The 15834-nt window shown below is 40.2% G+C and overlaps 1 protein-coding gene across 1 annotated transcript in view; it reads left to right on the plus strand.

The window, feature by feature from the left end:
* LOC122810818 (complement C3-like) overlaps window positions 1-15834 on the plus strand; it is a 1708896-nt gene that overhangs the window by 706098 nt on the left and 986964 nt on the right. Inside the window, exon 16 of the mRNA XM_044082377.1 lies at window positions 14777-14848. Within this exon, the coding sequence (XP_043938312.1) occupies window positions 14777-14848 (72 nt within the window). The remainder of the gene's footprint in view (window positions 1-14776; window positions 14849-15834) is intronic.

Below are 15834 nucleotides of genomic sequence, written 5' to 3' on the forward strand. Positions count from 1 at the left end.
GGAATGTGAACCCCAGGTGTTAGAAGTGTAAGGAAGATGAGATATATGAATAGAAAGATGCTTGGAATGTGAACCCCAGGTGTTAGAAGTGTAAGGAAGATGAGATATATGAATAGAAAGATGCTTGGAATGTGAACCCCAGGTGTTAGAAGTGTAAGGAAGATGAGATATATGAATAGAAAGATGCTTGGAATGTGAACCCCAGGTGTTAGAAGTGTAAGGAAGATGAGATATATGAATAGAAAGATGCTTGGAATGTGAACCCCAGGTGTTAGAAGTGTAAGGAAGATGAGATATATGAATAGAAAGATGCTTGGAATGTGAACCCCAGGTGTTAGAAGTGTAAGGAAGATGAGATATATGAATAGAAAGATGCTTGGAATGTGAACCCCAGGTGTTAGAAGTGTAAGGAAGATGAGATATATGAATAGAAAGATGCTTGGAATGTGAACCCCAGGTGTTAGAAGTGTAAGGAAGATGAGATATATGAATAGAAAGATGCTTGGAATGTGAACCCCAGGTGTTAGAAGTGTAAGGAAGATGAGATATATGAATAGAAAGATGCTTGGAATGTGAACCCCAGGTGTTAGAAGTGTAAGGAAGATGAGATATATGAATAGAAAGATGCTTGGAATGTGAACCCCCAGGTGTTAGAAGTGTAAGGAAGATGAGATATATGAATAGAAAGATGCTTGGAATGTGAACCCCAGGTGTTAGAAGTGTAAGGAAGATGAGATATATGAATAGAAAGATGCTTGGAATGTGAACCCCAGGTGTTAGAAGTGTAAGGAAGATGAGATATATGAATAGAAAGATGCTTGGAATGTGAACCCCAGGTGTTAGAAGTGTAAGGAAGATGAGATATATGAATAGAAAGATGCTTGGAATGTGAACCCCAGGTGTTAGAAGTGTAAGGAAGATGAGATATATGAATAGAAAGATGCTTGGAATGTGAACCCCAGGTGTTAGAAGTGTAAGGAAGATGAGATATATGAATAGAAAGATGCTTGGAATGTGAACCCCAGGTGTTAGAAGTGTAAGGAAGATGAGATATATGAATAGAAAGATGCTTGGAATGTGAACCCCAGGTGTTAGAAGTGTAAGGAAGATGAGATATATGAATAGAAAGATGCTTGGAATGTGAACCCCAGGTGTTAGAAGTGTAAGGAAGATGAGATATATGAATAGAAAGATGCTTGGAATGTGAACCCCAGGTGTTAGAAGTGTAAGGAAGATGAGATATATGAATAGAAAGATGCTTGGAATGTGAACCCCAGGTGTTAGAAGTGTAAGGAAGATGAGATATATGAATAGAAAGATGCTTGGAATGTGAACCCCCAGGTGTTAGAAGTGTAAGGAAGATGAGATATATGAATAGAAAGATGCTTGGAATGTGAACCCCAGGTGTTAGAAGTGTAAGGAAGATGAGATATATGAATAGAAAGATGCTTGGAATGTGAACCCCAGGTGTTAGAAGTGTAAGGAAGATGAGATATATGAATAGAAAGATGCTTGGAATGTGAACCCCAGGTGTTAGAAGTGTAAGGAAGATGAGATATATGAATAGAAAGATGCTTGGAATGTGAACCCCCAGGTGTTAGAAGTGTAAGGAAGATGAGATATATGAATAGAAAGATGCTTGGAATGTGAACCCCCAGGTGTTAGAAGTGTAAGGAAGATGAGATATATGAATAGAAAGATGCTTGGAATGTGAACCCCCAGGTGTTAGAAGTGTAAGGAAGATGAGATATATGAATAGAAAGATGCTTGGAATGTGAACCCCCAGGTGTTAGAAGTGTAAGGAAGATGAGATATATGAATAGAAAGAGGGTACAAAGAGCAAGCAGGATCACATGTGCGGGAGGGGGGTCACAAGAAGGAGAGGCAGTGACGTCATGAAGGACAGTGAAAGGGTAGAGAGATTATAGGAATGGGAGGTGGAAAACAGGAGAGACCACAAGCAGGGGCAGCAATTAGGCTAAGCACCGAGAGTAGAGGAAGGGTAATGGAGAGTTTAGGTGGCATGTGGACAAAGAGAGATGCTACAGGCAGGGCAGATCTGTGAAGAGCAAGCATCATTACGTCATCAGGGATCAGGAAGGGAGAAGCACTGGAGATCAATCATTCTGGGGGGGGGGGGGTGATATATTGTGGGTCCAGAGAAAACAGTGGCCAAAGTAGACAAGACATTTGAGGGGAAAGGATTGCCAGCATGTTACAAGCCATGAAACAACAAATGACTAGAGACGATTAGAAGCTAGAGGCATAAAGGGGAGGCCAGAAGGTGTAACACAGATGCAGAGACATGAAATCTGACATGACCTTCTTTAAAATCCTGCCACTGTCAAGGGTCAGCACCGTTAAGAAAAGAGAGTGGAACTGCTGTATAAGGGAGGTCATTGAAAAAGGAGCAGAGCCTGTGGACTCATGGGAGACTAGTCTGATTGGGTGTAGACAGGAAGACTAAGCTTGGTACAGTTTTTGCCAAATCCAGGAGACAGAGCTCTGCTTAAACCTATACTTCTAGTATATATCTGCATAATCATACCTTTAAACTAATGTGGAACAAAGGAGGGAGCAGACAGGGACAACAAGACTGAACAGAACAAACATAAGTAAAAATTGTGGAAAGGGAACAATGACCAATAGAATTTGTGTTACGCAAGCAGAACAACTAGTGGAATGTATGAAGACACCCATTTACAATGCAAGAAGTAGAGGCAAACTTTTGAGGATTGTTTTTGGTATTTGAAAAAGAGGAAAATAGACCTTACAGGGCTGAAACAAATGTGGATAGACAGGAAGTGAGACTGGCATATCCTATTCCCTATGCACAAGCTGTGTAGGAGAGATAAGCAAAGCAAGGCATGTTTTGTATTTAAACAGTATAATATTACACTGGTATATAATGGTATATAAAATGTCTCACAGCTTTCTTACCTGCAGCCTTTACTTACTGCTTCAGGAGTTACAGTAACAGCATGCCCATAGGGACATGTGTGTACATATATGTGCAAGTGCCCGTAGGGACATGTGAGTACATATATGTGCAACTGCCCATAAGGACATGTGTGTACATATATGTGCAAGTGCCCATAGGGACATGTGTGTACATATATGTACAAGTGCCCGTAGGGACATGTGTGTGCATATATGTGCAAGTGCCCATAGGGACATGTGTGTACATATATGTGCAAGTGCCCATAGGGACATGTGTGTACATATATGTACAAGTGCCCGTAGGGACATGTGTGTGCATATATGTGCAAGTGCCCATAGGGACATGTGTGTACATATATGTGCAAGTGCCCATAGGAACATTTGCGTACATATGTGTGCATGTGCCTGTAGGGACATGTGCATACATATGTGTGCATGTGCCTGTAGGGACATGTGTGTACATATATGTGCAATTGCCCTTAGGGACATGTGCATACATATGTGTGCATGTGCCCAGATGGACATGTGCATACATATATGTGCATGTGCCCAAAGGGACATGTGCGTACATATATGTGCATGTGCCCAGGGGGACATGTGCGTACATATGTGTGCATGTGCTTCAGCATAGTTACACTGTACTTCCTCACTCGTTAAGCAAAGAGAAGCAAACACAACAGCAGCAGCAGACGGTTCATTGGTTAATATTTTTTTTTTTTTATACTTTTCCTTGGTTACAAACTAATTTTATTTACTTCGTTACTGTTTGTTGACTGGGTTGGTCCAAGTAGGCCAGTACCCTGTTTTCAGGGGAAACCAAAGGTGGTATTCATTACTGACCAGAGGAGATTTCACCAGACCACTGGAGGACTTACTTGATTTTTTTTTCATAAGTGCCATGGTATAATTTGCATTTACCACTAGCTCAAACAGATTCATCCAAAGGGTGACACACTCAGGAGTACATCACACCTCATATGCTGCATTATAGTGTCAGTATTGGAAAGTTAATCCAAGTACCTATTATGGGAATAGAACATACAGCCCTCTGATCTTCCAACTACCTATTGAACCAGTACATGTACAAAGTTAATAAGATTGACATTATTGTCTCTGAAACCCCAACACTATCAGACTAATGCATTTTGTTTTGCTTATGTTCCCGAAAATGACAGCTTGCAGTGCAGATATATAAATGCCTCATGGTTTACCTCAGAGTGTTAAGGCTACAGACCTCATCATAGAGTTCAGGGGCTTCATTCCATCAATTTGCAAGCTGTGTGACACTGGGCAAGACACATGATAACGATTCACTACCAGTAGTTTTTTAATGCTTACATCATTACTGCATCTAATTTTCTGTCAAGCAACATGTAGGTTCATAGGTTAGTACTAGGCTAACTGCCGCTGTGGGCCATTTTAAGCCTAGCCAATTAGCCCATGTGAGAATCAAACCGTGTACCTCTTGTTTGCAAGGTAAACACCTTAACCATTACGCCATCCTCCCTTTAATAATTAATTCCTTTACCATGCCCACCATGTAAATATGGCTACCCCTAAGCTCAACTATGCCCAACTTCACTGTTGTGTAGAATGCACCTGGTGTTTATCTGCTATGGGCCAGAGTCAGTAGCAGTCTATTTCTACTGGTGATAACAAAGTGAGACATGAGGTGCCTGCCCAGGAACAATCACAGCTGCATACAAAGACCTTCTTAACTGGTTATGGCCATTTCCCCTGTGTAACACCATTGAGCTACTGAGTTTTTGAATGGCTTCCTGGGGCATCAGTACCCTGGGATCAAGAAGAGTAACAGCCCAAGTACACAAGCATGCCTAGTCTGGCTATCATTTAGAGCTTCAGCTTCACTGACCACTGTCATCATATCATCAGGAGCCCTCCCTCTGAAAAAAGCAACACTGACAAATCCTCATCAGTCCTGTCTTCCTTTCTCAGTAGCTCCAATAGACACATGAGACACTAATATAATTTGGGTTCAGTGGATCATAATCCTGCATGTTTTCTTATCTCTGTATGCCAGATGAGGAAACGGGTACTTAGTGTAATTTAATTTCATTTTTTGTTTTGCCCCAGATTCACAGTGGCCATCAAGCTTTTTCCAGTCTACCTATCTATTCATTTCTCATGGCCCTTCTTCCTTCCTAGGGTGAGGAAAGAGAAATTTGAGTGGTGACATCCTGCTGCTCCAGGAGTCAGGGTTCTCAATTATCACATCTAGTCTGTACCCCAGCTACTTCCACTCTCAGTACCAGTCTCGAGGTTGTGGCATAGTCTGGGGTTCTTGATTACCTCATCTAGTCTATACCCCTATACCCCAGCTATTTCCACCCTCAGTATTCAGTACTGGTCTCCAGGTCATAGCATAGTCTGAGGTTCTCGATTACCACATCTAGTCTATACCCCTGTACCCCAGCTATTTCCACTCTCAGTGTTCAGTATCATTCTTTAGGTCATGGAATAGTTTGGGGTTCTCGATTACCACATCTAGTCTATACCCCTGTACCCCAGCTATTTCCATCCTCAGTATTCAGTATTGGTCTCTAGGCCATGGCATGCAATGCACTTGATCTCGTTCAACCAGCTGACTGACCCAGTACTATGAACCCATATGCCCCACCCCTTAAGCTCTTCAACTAAGGAGCAAAAAACAAAATGTACTAAAAGCTGATTTCTACACTCCAAGTGATCAGCTGATCAGCTTATTACACAGTTGGAACTACCCCCCCCCCCAGCTCTTTACCTGAAGAGCAAAAAAAGAAAAAATAAAAAATAAAAAAAAATAAAAAGTATTTTCCTTCTACTGGCACCCCCCTTCCTCCTGCTCCAGCCATTCAGGCCATGTTTCTGTGGCCTGCCCTCAACCCTCCTTCAATACATATTTTATTAAACAAAACTGTTGCAAACTATTTTTTACTACAAGTACATTTACTACAAACTGCTGTAAGAATAAAACTGATAAAAACTGGCAACAATTAATACAGCTGCGAAACCAAATCAGCAAACAAGTTAATACAGATTAAAAAGTCTTATTGTACTCACCTACAAGATAGCCATAAAAACAACCCTAAAAACATTCTGGTCCCCCATATCCTCTCTCATCAGCCAGGTACAAAAAAGGATCCCAGGTCATACCCAGACATTCCCTTCTTCAAACAGCTACCTATTTCAATACATACTTCATAGAATGCGTAGTCAATTTAACCTCAAACACACTTAACACACATCTGGAGTCTTTCTCCCCAGGCTTTCGCTGAAAATTGGCTTCGTTCCAAGTCGGACTTTCCCAGTTAACAAATGATAAATAAATAAACACACCCCCTTCGACATAGCTAACTTCCCCTACATTAAAACCCACAACTGAACGTAAATCACTATAACAAACCACGCCACACAAGGAATACTTTGGAAAAAGCTTTACTGGTGCATCTGGTACCTCGGCTTTCGCCTTCAAGGAATATTTTTTACACACAAGCAGCGCTTCTTTTTATACACCACTTAATTGTATAATCAACACTCACTGAATGTAAATACTTCTCATTAAATATAATTAAATAATCACTATGAGTTTATGTATTCTAAAAGGTCCCCTGGCACCATTCCCTTGTAATTTAAAGTTTCCTGCTACAAAATACAATGCCCCTACATTAGACCCTAGCACATTTCCTTCACAAAACTCACCTAACTGAAACCTCAGATGCACACACAGAGAAACTCCACCCACTTTGCCTTTCAAACAGTTTCTATAACTATCATTAAAAGCTTTTACATTGGGAGGGTGGCCTAATGGTTAAGGTGTTTGCCTTATAAACACAAGGTGCAGGGTTTGAGTCTCACAAGGGATAATTGGCTAGGTTTAAAATGGCTCGCAAGGGCAGTTAGCCTAGTATTAATCTATGAACCTATGAACCTATGAACCTAAATCCTAGTTCCTCCTCAGCCAACACACTTCCCTCAAAATACCTAAATCTACTTGTCATTGCAATAGCATATCCAATCAGCATTCTTATTAATAGATCAATAACAGAATCCTTTCTCACTAACTTGTGGAAAATGGCACATATTATCCCATTACATAAAGGAGATAATTCCACTGACATTACAAATTTCCATCCCACAGCCATCCTGTCTCCCCTCTCTAAAATCCTTAAAAGATGTATACATCAACAATTTCTCCACTATAATTTACAAAATAAGATAAATACCAGCACCCAATATGGATTTTGGCCAGACCACAGCAACTTCACTGCATTACTGTTATTTACAGACACTGTCAATAAACCACGCACCTCTAACAAACATGTATCTGCAGTATTTCTAGTCTCTCATGCTAAACTTCTCACTCAGCTTTCCACCCTGGGTCAATCATCTCCAGCTATTCAATGCTTCTCTAGCTTCATTGCCAACTGGTAACAAGCTATAAAACGGCAAGGATCCATCTCTGCATACCTTCCCATTTCCACAGGAGTCACACAAGAATCCTTCCTTGGCCCTCTACTATTCAATATTTTTATCAATAAGCTACATTAATCTTCTGAAAGCACCTTGATTCAATACACTGATGACTCTACCATCATCTGCTCTTCGAACACCTTAACTCACCTCCAAGAAATCACTCAACAAGCTGTTTTTTCCATTTAAACCTGGCTTATAAGAGCACAACACTTGCCCAACCCCCCCCCCAAAAAAAAAAAAACTCCTCCTCTCTATCCCAAAAACTCACGCCCCAAACAAAGCATCTTTCAAAATCTTTTTGGCAAAAGTCACTAAAATTGAATTGGTTAACCATAGCAAACTATTAGGAGTCATAATAGATGATAATCTTAAATTTGACTTCCACATCCAAAGCAATACTAAGAAAAGCCATTAAAAACTAGGCATGCTATACAGAAACAAACATTTGAGAACACCCACAAAAATGACTCTACCCAAAACCTACTTCCTGCCTTCCCTACTCTATGGACCACCAGTTCTAACTAATTTTCAATCCTCCATAAAAAAAAAAAAAAAAAAAAAAAACATGAAAGCTGCTGCACAAAAATTGCCAAGTTTGCTACTAGTTCATCGATCTATACCCATCACCATAAAGGTCTGCATATCCTTTGCTGGCTGAAAGCCCCCTCTGTCTCTCCTGCATTCAGCTTATAACTGTACATAAAATCATACACAAGCCATTAGTCTGCCCAGCTCTTACGCCTTTAATCATCATATATTTCCCTAAAAGAACTCTTAGATCGGAAGACAAACAATTTCTCACCATAAATAAACCAAATAAATCCCTGGACAAGGCCTATACTTGTACTAAGTAGCAAAAAATTGGAACTCCTTACCTCTTACCAGCAGAACTGTTACAAACCTGTCCACATTTAAATGCCCCCTAAAACAAAACCTTACAAAATCTTGCACCTGCAACTGTGCCAGTCCCGGCTAACTTACTCCCTACACCTCACTCAGCTCCTTCAATGTAAGTCACACTTCACAACCCTCTTCAGCCTCCTACTCCACTCCTTTCTTTTTCTCCACAAGCTAACCTTATTCACTTCATCACTGCAGACCCCTTTTCTACTAGTACTTTCTTTTCCTTCCTACCACCCAAGCTACATGAAGACACCTTAACTGCACTCGTCTTATAATCTCCTTGTCTCCAGCCTTCTTCTTTCTGTAACCATAATATGAGCACCTCTCTCATATTAAGACATCACTCAGTCTCATCTCACTGTCTCTAATCATGTAATCTTTAATATCACTTTACAGCTCTCATTTTTTGCCTAATAATCTCTGTAAAAAATATTATGACTAATGAGTTTTTCCTCACTTATTTTCTCCAACTCATGTCATTGTTTTTCATTGCACTGTACTATAATTTCTAAAATTTAAGCTGAAAAAACAATATTAACAGAAAGCAGGAGGCCCCTTACATTCCCCCATGGGAGAGAGGGCCTCTGAAATTATAGATAGATAGACAGATAGATTAGGTAAATAGATATATCGACTTCATGTTCACAGCACAGCGGACAAAAGGGGAAAAAAACAAAAAGTGCACTTCCGTCTCACAAAGTACGACACATAATGGTGAAACTCATCACAATGTAAAATCCTCGTGAAAATGGTCATCAAAAAACACAACGATGACTTGTAGGATAGCCATACAGCAGTAGGCATTAATGAACATAGAATACATGGAAGAATAAAGAAACACCTATAAGTTTATAAGGGATAACATCAGAGAATGGGCCATGATTTGGTGCTGTAAATACCCACTGGATCAATTAAAAAATATAAGGGGCCTGTACAGACATTGTGATTCTGTGAGAGTAAACTGCAGTACAGCAGGGGAGATGTTATAAAGTATAAGAGCTATTTTAATGTTGTGTCAGAAAACTAGAACCTGTAATTTCCCATAAAACCTATTAATAGGAAATATGATGTACATAGTGAGTCACCCTAAAAGAAGGCTTTGTACTTGCATTGTAGTTTGGATCATTCCATGCCATTCAACTGCTATGATTTATGAAAAATAACTTATTTTTGTTCTCAGATTTTGACTTCCTTCTCCAGCATTTACCGAAGGCAAACTTACGGATGGCATAGTGGTGCAGCGGTAGCATTGTTGCCTCACAGCAAGAGGTTCTCTGGTTTGATTCTTGGCTGGGGTGCCTTCTGTGTGGAGTCTGCATGTCCTCCTTGCATTTGTGTGGGTTTTTTCCAGGTGCTCTGGTTTCCTCTTACATTACAAAGACATGCATCTGGAGCATTTCTCCCTGGGCCTCCGCTGAAAATTGTCTCATTCCAAGTCGGACTTTTCCAGTAAACAAATATTAAAATAAAATATTTTAAGGAACATACACTATTACACTACTGATTTAAGCTTATACGTAGATTTAGCAACATTAATTATATGAGTTCTAATACATGACAACGTTCTATTGTGAAAAATAACAATGACTCTCTACTCTGATTTTTTAATTCTCAAGCATTGAGAGGTACGGATCCTTTTCATTTTTGATGTGAACTGTTTGCTGATATTTTCCTTTCCTGTTACAGAAAGCCGTTTGTTATTCCAGTCGTACCTGTAATGTGAGAAATCAAAGTTTATATAAAGTGGCATTGCAAAGACATTTTGTACCACACTGTGTAGTAAAAACTGAACGAACCCTTGAAGTAAGATAAAGGAAATGAACATATCAGGTAGGTGTTGCTCCTGGTACAGGGATTCTGTAGACGTAAATGACAAAACAAGCTGTAGGTGTTAGGGTCATGCCACGCTATTGGAGCAGGAAAGAGGGACGACCCCCTGTTTCTACAGAACACCTACAGTACACTTAGAAGTCAAATGAGGAAACACGAATTAGAAATAATGTGGGGATACGGTGAAGTCAGAGGTCAGGTAGGTCTACAGCAAAGTCAGAAATTAAGTGAGGAGACAGTGAAATTAGAGATCATTAATGGAGCCTGAAGTTAGTGGCTGTGTCGATAGACAATGAAGTCAGAAGTCAGCTGGGGAGTGCAACATCAGAGATCATGTAGGGAAATAGAAACGTCAGAGATCTTCATGGAAGAGAACAAAAAAGTTCATAGAAGGAGTCAGTGAATTGAAAGGCCATGTAGGAAAGCAGTGAAGTCAGATGTCATTTCATTTCATTAATTTATTTATTTATTTTATTCCCCATGGCCTGCTAACCACCCCTATGATCTATTAAGGTTGGTCATTCCTCTTACAATGATAGGCAGTCAGTTAAGGCCACATTCTAGACAGGACTCAGGAGGTTTCTGCTTTAGGACCCAAATCCTTCATCAAGGCATTTCATATGCATGCCTAATATGCTAGGGACTACCAAATGGATGCTGTGTTACTGCAGTTTGGCAGATCCTAGCCTGTATGTTGGATACAGTGCTCCCTTTTTACAATAGTAATTAATATTGCTGAGGAATGACATTGTACCCCCCCCCCCCCAGGATGGACAACTTGTGTCAGCTGCTCACAGATGATGAACAAAGAAATGAGAAGGTGAGGAAACAGTACAGTCCAAGGTCATGCAAGGAATAATAAAGTTAGAGACAAATTCACTCTTGCTTGTGTCTTTATTTTACTTAAAAACTGCTTACAATGTCTAACTTTTATAAATAAGAGAAATGAAAAATTAGAAAATTAAGTCAAAGGTCATATAAAGAGTCAGCTGTCTTAGAGGTCATGGAGTGATACATAAAAATCAAGGGTCATGCAGGGTCAGTTCACATTTATTTGTAAAGTGTGTATAATTTTTTTAAACAAGATAAGAATTGAAAAAGTAAGCTAACAATCCAGTTAGAGATATACAATGAAATCTTCTCCTACTTCTTTGTCTTCTCCTTCTTCTTCTTCTTTCGGCTGTTCCCATTAGGGGTCGCCATAGCAGATCACCTGTTTCCATTTCTTCCTGTCCTCTACATCTTCTCTGTCACACCAACCACCTGCATGTCCTCTCTCACTAAATCCATAAACCTTATCTTAGGCCTTCCTCTTTTCCTCATACCTGGAAGCTCCATCCTTAGCATCATTTTCCCAATATAAAGAAAATATAAATAGCAAGCTTCAAAAATGCAAAACCAGATGTAATTTCTTCACTACTTTATTATTATTAATTACATCTGGTTTTGCCTTTTTGAAGCTTGCCATTTGTATTTTTTTCCCCAATATACTCTGCATCCCCCCTCAGCACATGTCCAAACCAACGTAATCTCACCTCTCTGACTTTGTCTCCAAACCTTCCAACCTGGGCTGACCCTCTAATATACTTATTCCTAATCCTGTCCACCCTCATCACACCCAGTGCAAATCTTAACATCTTCAACTCTGCCACATCCAGCTCTGACTCCTGCCTTTTTGTCAATGCCACTGTCTCCAACCCATATAACATAGCTGGTCTCACTACCCTCTTGTAGACCTCCCCTTTCACTCTTACTAGTACTCGTCTGGCACAAATCACTCCTGACACTCTTCTCCACCCACTCCATCCTGCCTGTACTCTCCTCTTCACCTCTCCTCCACACTCACCATTACTCTGAACTGTTGATCCCAAGTATTTAAACTCATCCACCTTTGCTACCTCTACTCCCTGCATCCTTACCATTCCTCTATCCTCCCTCTCATTCACACACGTATACTCTGTCTTAGTCCTACTGACCTTCATTCCTCTCCTCTCTAGAGCATATCTCCACCTCTCCAGGGTCTCCCCCACCTGTTCCCTACTCTCACTACAGATCACAATATCATCTGCAAACATCATAGTCCACGGGGACTCCTGTCTGATCTCATCTGTCAACCTGTCCATCATCATTGCAAATAAGAAAGGGCTCAGAGCTGATCCTTGATGTAATCCCATCTCCACCTTAAATGCATCTGTCACTCCGACTGTAGACCTCTCCAATGTCATACTACTCTTTTACATATCTTGTACCACTCTTACATACTTTTCTGACACTCCCGACCTCCTCATACAATACCACAACTCCTCTCTAGGCACCCTGTCATAAGCTTTCTCTACATCCACATAGACACAATACAACTCCTTCTGACCTTCTCTGTACTACTCCATCAACACTTTCAGAGCAAACATCACATCTCTAGTGCTCTTTCCCAGCCTGAAACCATACTGCTGATCACTAATCATCACCTCCCTTCTTAACCTAGCTTCCGCTACTCTTTCCCATAACTTCATGCTTGTGACTGATCAGTTTAATCCCTCTTTAGTTACTACAGCTCTGCACATCACTCTTATTCTTAAAAATCAGTACCAAAACACTTTTTCTCCATTCCCCAGGCATCCTCTCACTTTCCAAGATTTCATTAAATAATCTTGTTAAAAACTCCACTCCCATTTCACCTAAACATCTCCATGCTTTCACAGGTATGCCATCTGGACCAACAGCCTTTCCATTCTTCATCCTCTTCATAGCTATCCTTACTTCCTCCTTGCTAATCCACTGCACTTCCTGATTCACTATCTGCACATCATCCAACCTTCTCTCCCTGTCATTGTCTTCATTCATCAACCCCTCAAAGTACTCTTTCCATCTGCTCAACAAACTCTCCTCGCTTGTGAGTATGTTTCCCTCATTATCCATTATCACCCTTACCTGCTGCACATCTTTCCTAGCTCGGTCCCTCTGTCTAGCCAATCGGTACAGGTCCTTTTCTCCCTCCTTAGTGTCCAACTTTCATACAACTCTTCATATGCCTTATCCTTAGCCTTCGCCACCTCTCTCTTTGCCATGCACCTCATCTCCTTATACTTCTGTCTACTTTCTTCATCTCTCTGACAATCCCGCTTCTTCTTCGCCAACCTCTTTCTCTGTATACTCTCCTGTACTTCCTCATTCCACCACCATTTCTCCTTGTCATCCTTCCTCTGTCCAGTTGTCACACCAAGCATCATTCTAGCCATCTCCCTTACTACCTCTGCTGTAGTTAAACACCTATTCGGTAACTCTTCACTGCCACCCAGTGCCTGTCTTAACTCTTCCCTGAACTCCATCTCACAATTACCCTTTTTCAATTTCCACCATTTGATCATTGGTACTGCCCTCACACTCCTACTCCTCTTCTTAATCATCAGTGTCATCCTACAAACCACCATCCTATGCTGCCTGACTACACTTTCCCCTGTCACCACTATACAGTCTCCAATCTCCTTCAAACTGGCCCTCCTACATAAGATATAATCCACCTGTGTGCATCTCCCACCACTCTTGTATGTCACCCTATGCTCCTTCCTCTTGTTAAAATATGTATTCACCACAGCCATGTCCATCCTTTTCGCAAAATCCACTACCATCTGACCTTCTGCATTCCTTTGCTTAACACCATAACTACCCATCACTTCCTCATCTCCTCTGTTCCCTTCACCAACATGTCCATTGAAATCTGCCCCAATCACCATCTCTCACCCTTGGGTACAGTCATCACCACTTCATCCAACTCACTCCAAAATTTTTCTTTCTCATCCATCCCACATCCAACTTGTAGAGCATATGCACTAACAACATTCATCATTACACCATCAATTTCCAGCTTCATAAACATCACTCTATCCGACACTCTTTTCACCTCCTCATACTGTTCCTTCAGGATAATCCCTATGCTATTTCTCCTCTCATCCACACCATGATAAAACAATTTGAACCCACCTCCGATACACCTAGCTTTGCTCTCCTTCCATCTGGTCTCTTGCACACACAATATACCAACCGTCCTTTGGTCCATCATATCAGCTAGCTCTCTCCCTATACCAGTCATACTGCCAGCATTCAAAGTTCCAACCCTCACTATCACAGTCCTAGCCATTACCTGCCTTCGGGCATGCCTTCCCCCTCTTCTCCTCCTTCGGCCAATGAAATGATGAACTCAAATGTTAGAAGAGATTACTATGATCTACTCCAATGTTTTGTTTTTCTTGTTTTTACTTTTTTATATACCATTTGTTGAACATGGTAGAACACAGATCCAGGAGGACTGTTTTTAGATTCAGTCCAAATATGCAAATAAATCATAATCAGTAGTCCGGAAGTGACTGAGTATACCTGCTGTTACTTACCTACCATTGTCCGTTCTGTATTTTATCAAATGCTTTTCATTAATATAAACATCTTCCTTAAGAATTTAAATTACAGACACATTGCTTATTGTTGTTGTTCTGTATCTCACACTGTTTGTTTAATTAAAGTGTTATAAATACGTTACATGTATACACAGACATTAAAGTTGTTGTAAACAAGCCCAGAACATTGCACTGCTGTCTTGTGAAATGGTTTCCCTTTCACTTGTATTTTTTTTTTTCAGCATCAAGTTGTCCAGTATCATCGAAGCGAAAACGTCGATCTGTTGTGTTAATACAGGTTAAAGGTGATATAGGTAAATGTTTGATTTATTAAACAACATCAGTATTAGACAATTATCTGTAGCTTTTGACTTTCTGAAAGGTAGATGCCTGAAGGAAATATTTGGCAGGGTATACATTTTGTGAAGGCCCTAGCCAAAGACATTCATTTACCAGTGATGAATGATAGTGGCTAAAGATATGTGGTTAATAAAATTATGACATGTGGCAAGAGAACACATGAAGACAGTAATCCTTCCATGCATTCAGCATGTTATGTTACACAATGTTTGTTTGAAGTGGGTAATATATTTTGTCTTCCTTTATTTAATTTTTCATATTTCTGTTCCATTATAGTATAAACTATGCTTTTTAGTAAAGCTAGGCACTGAATAGTAAATTGTTTTCCATGGGAAAAGTGTGTTGCTAATCTGTTAACATGACATTTCTAAAAACATTTCTGCATTCCTGAAAAATAATATTTTGATTGTTTGTACTGATGATACAGTCAGAAGGGAAACTCTGATTTGCTGTCAGCATCACACAGTTATGTTTTGATCTTTATAAATAATCACATTAAATCTGTGTGATACATGTAGTTGCATGTTTGCAGCTTATTCGGTGCTTTGTCTTTTAATGCATACAGGTTTGACAGTTTTAGTAATTTGTGGTGCTAAGTATTCATTTCATACTGTATGAATAATCTATGAAATGCGCTTTCTTTTTACTAATGAGAGGAACACAAATGGCTGTACACTTCTCTTTGTACTAGATGATCAGAAGGCTGTGTTTCTATTCCCAGTCCTGGGGAAGGGATTCATTGTCCCTTTACTGACACTGTAGTGCAGTATAATGGGGTGATGCACTCCTGAAGGTGCCATCTTGTGTACGAGATGTTAAATTAAACCCATCTATGGAGATAATGGTCGCTCAGGTGGATGTAAATGTGTCAAAGGAGTAGCCAAAGTTCATCTCTGCTGAGGCCAAATTTCCTCCACTCAGTATGAATTCTATCTATGGT

This window comes from Protopterus annectens, chromosome 9.part0 (genome assembly GCF_019279795.1).
Source record: "Protopterus annectens isolate FY-2018-M chromosome 9.part0, PAN1.0, whole genome shotgun sequence".
NCBI classification, from domain to species: Eukaryota; Metazoa; Chordata; order Ceratodontiformes; family Protopteridae; genus Protopterus; species Protopterus annectens.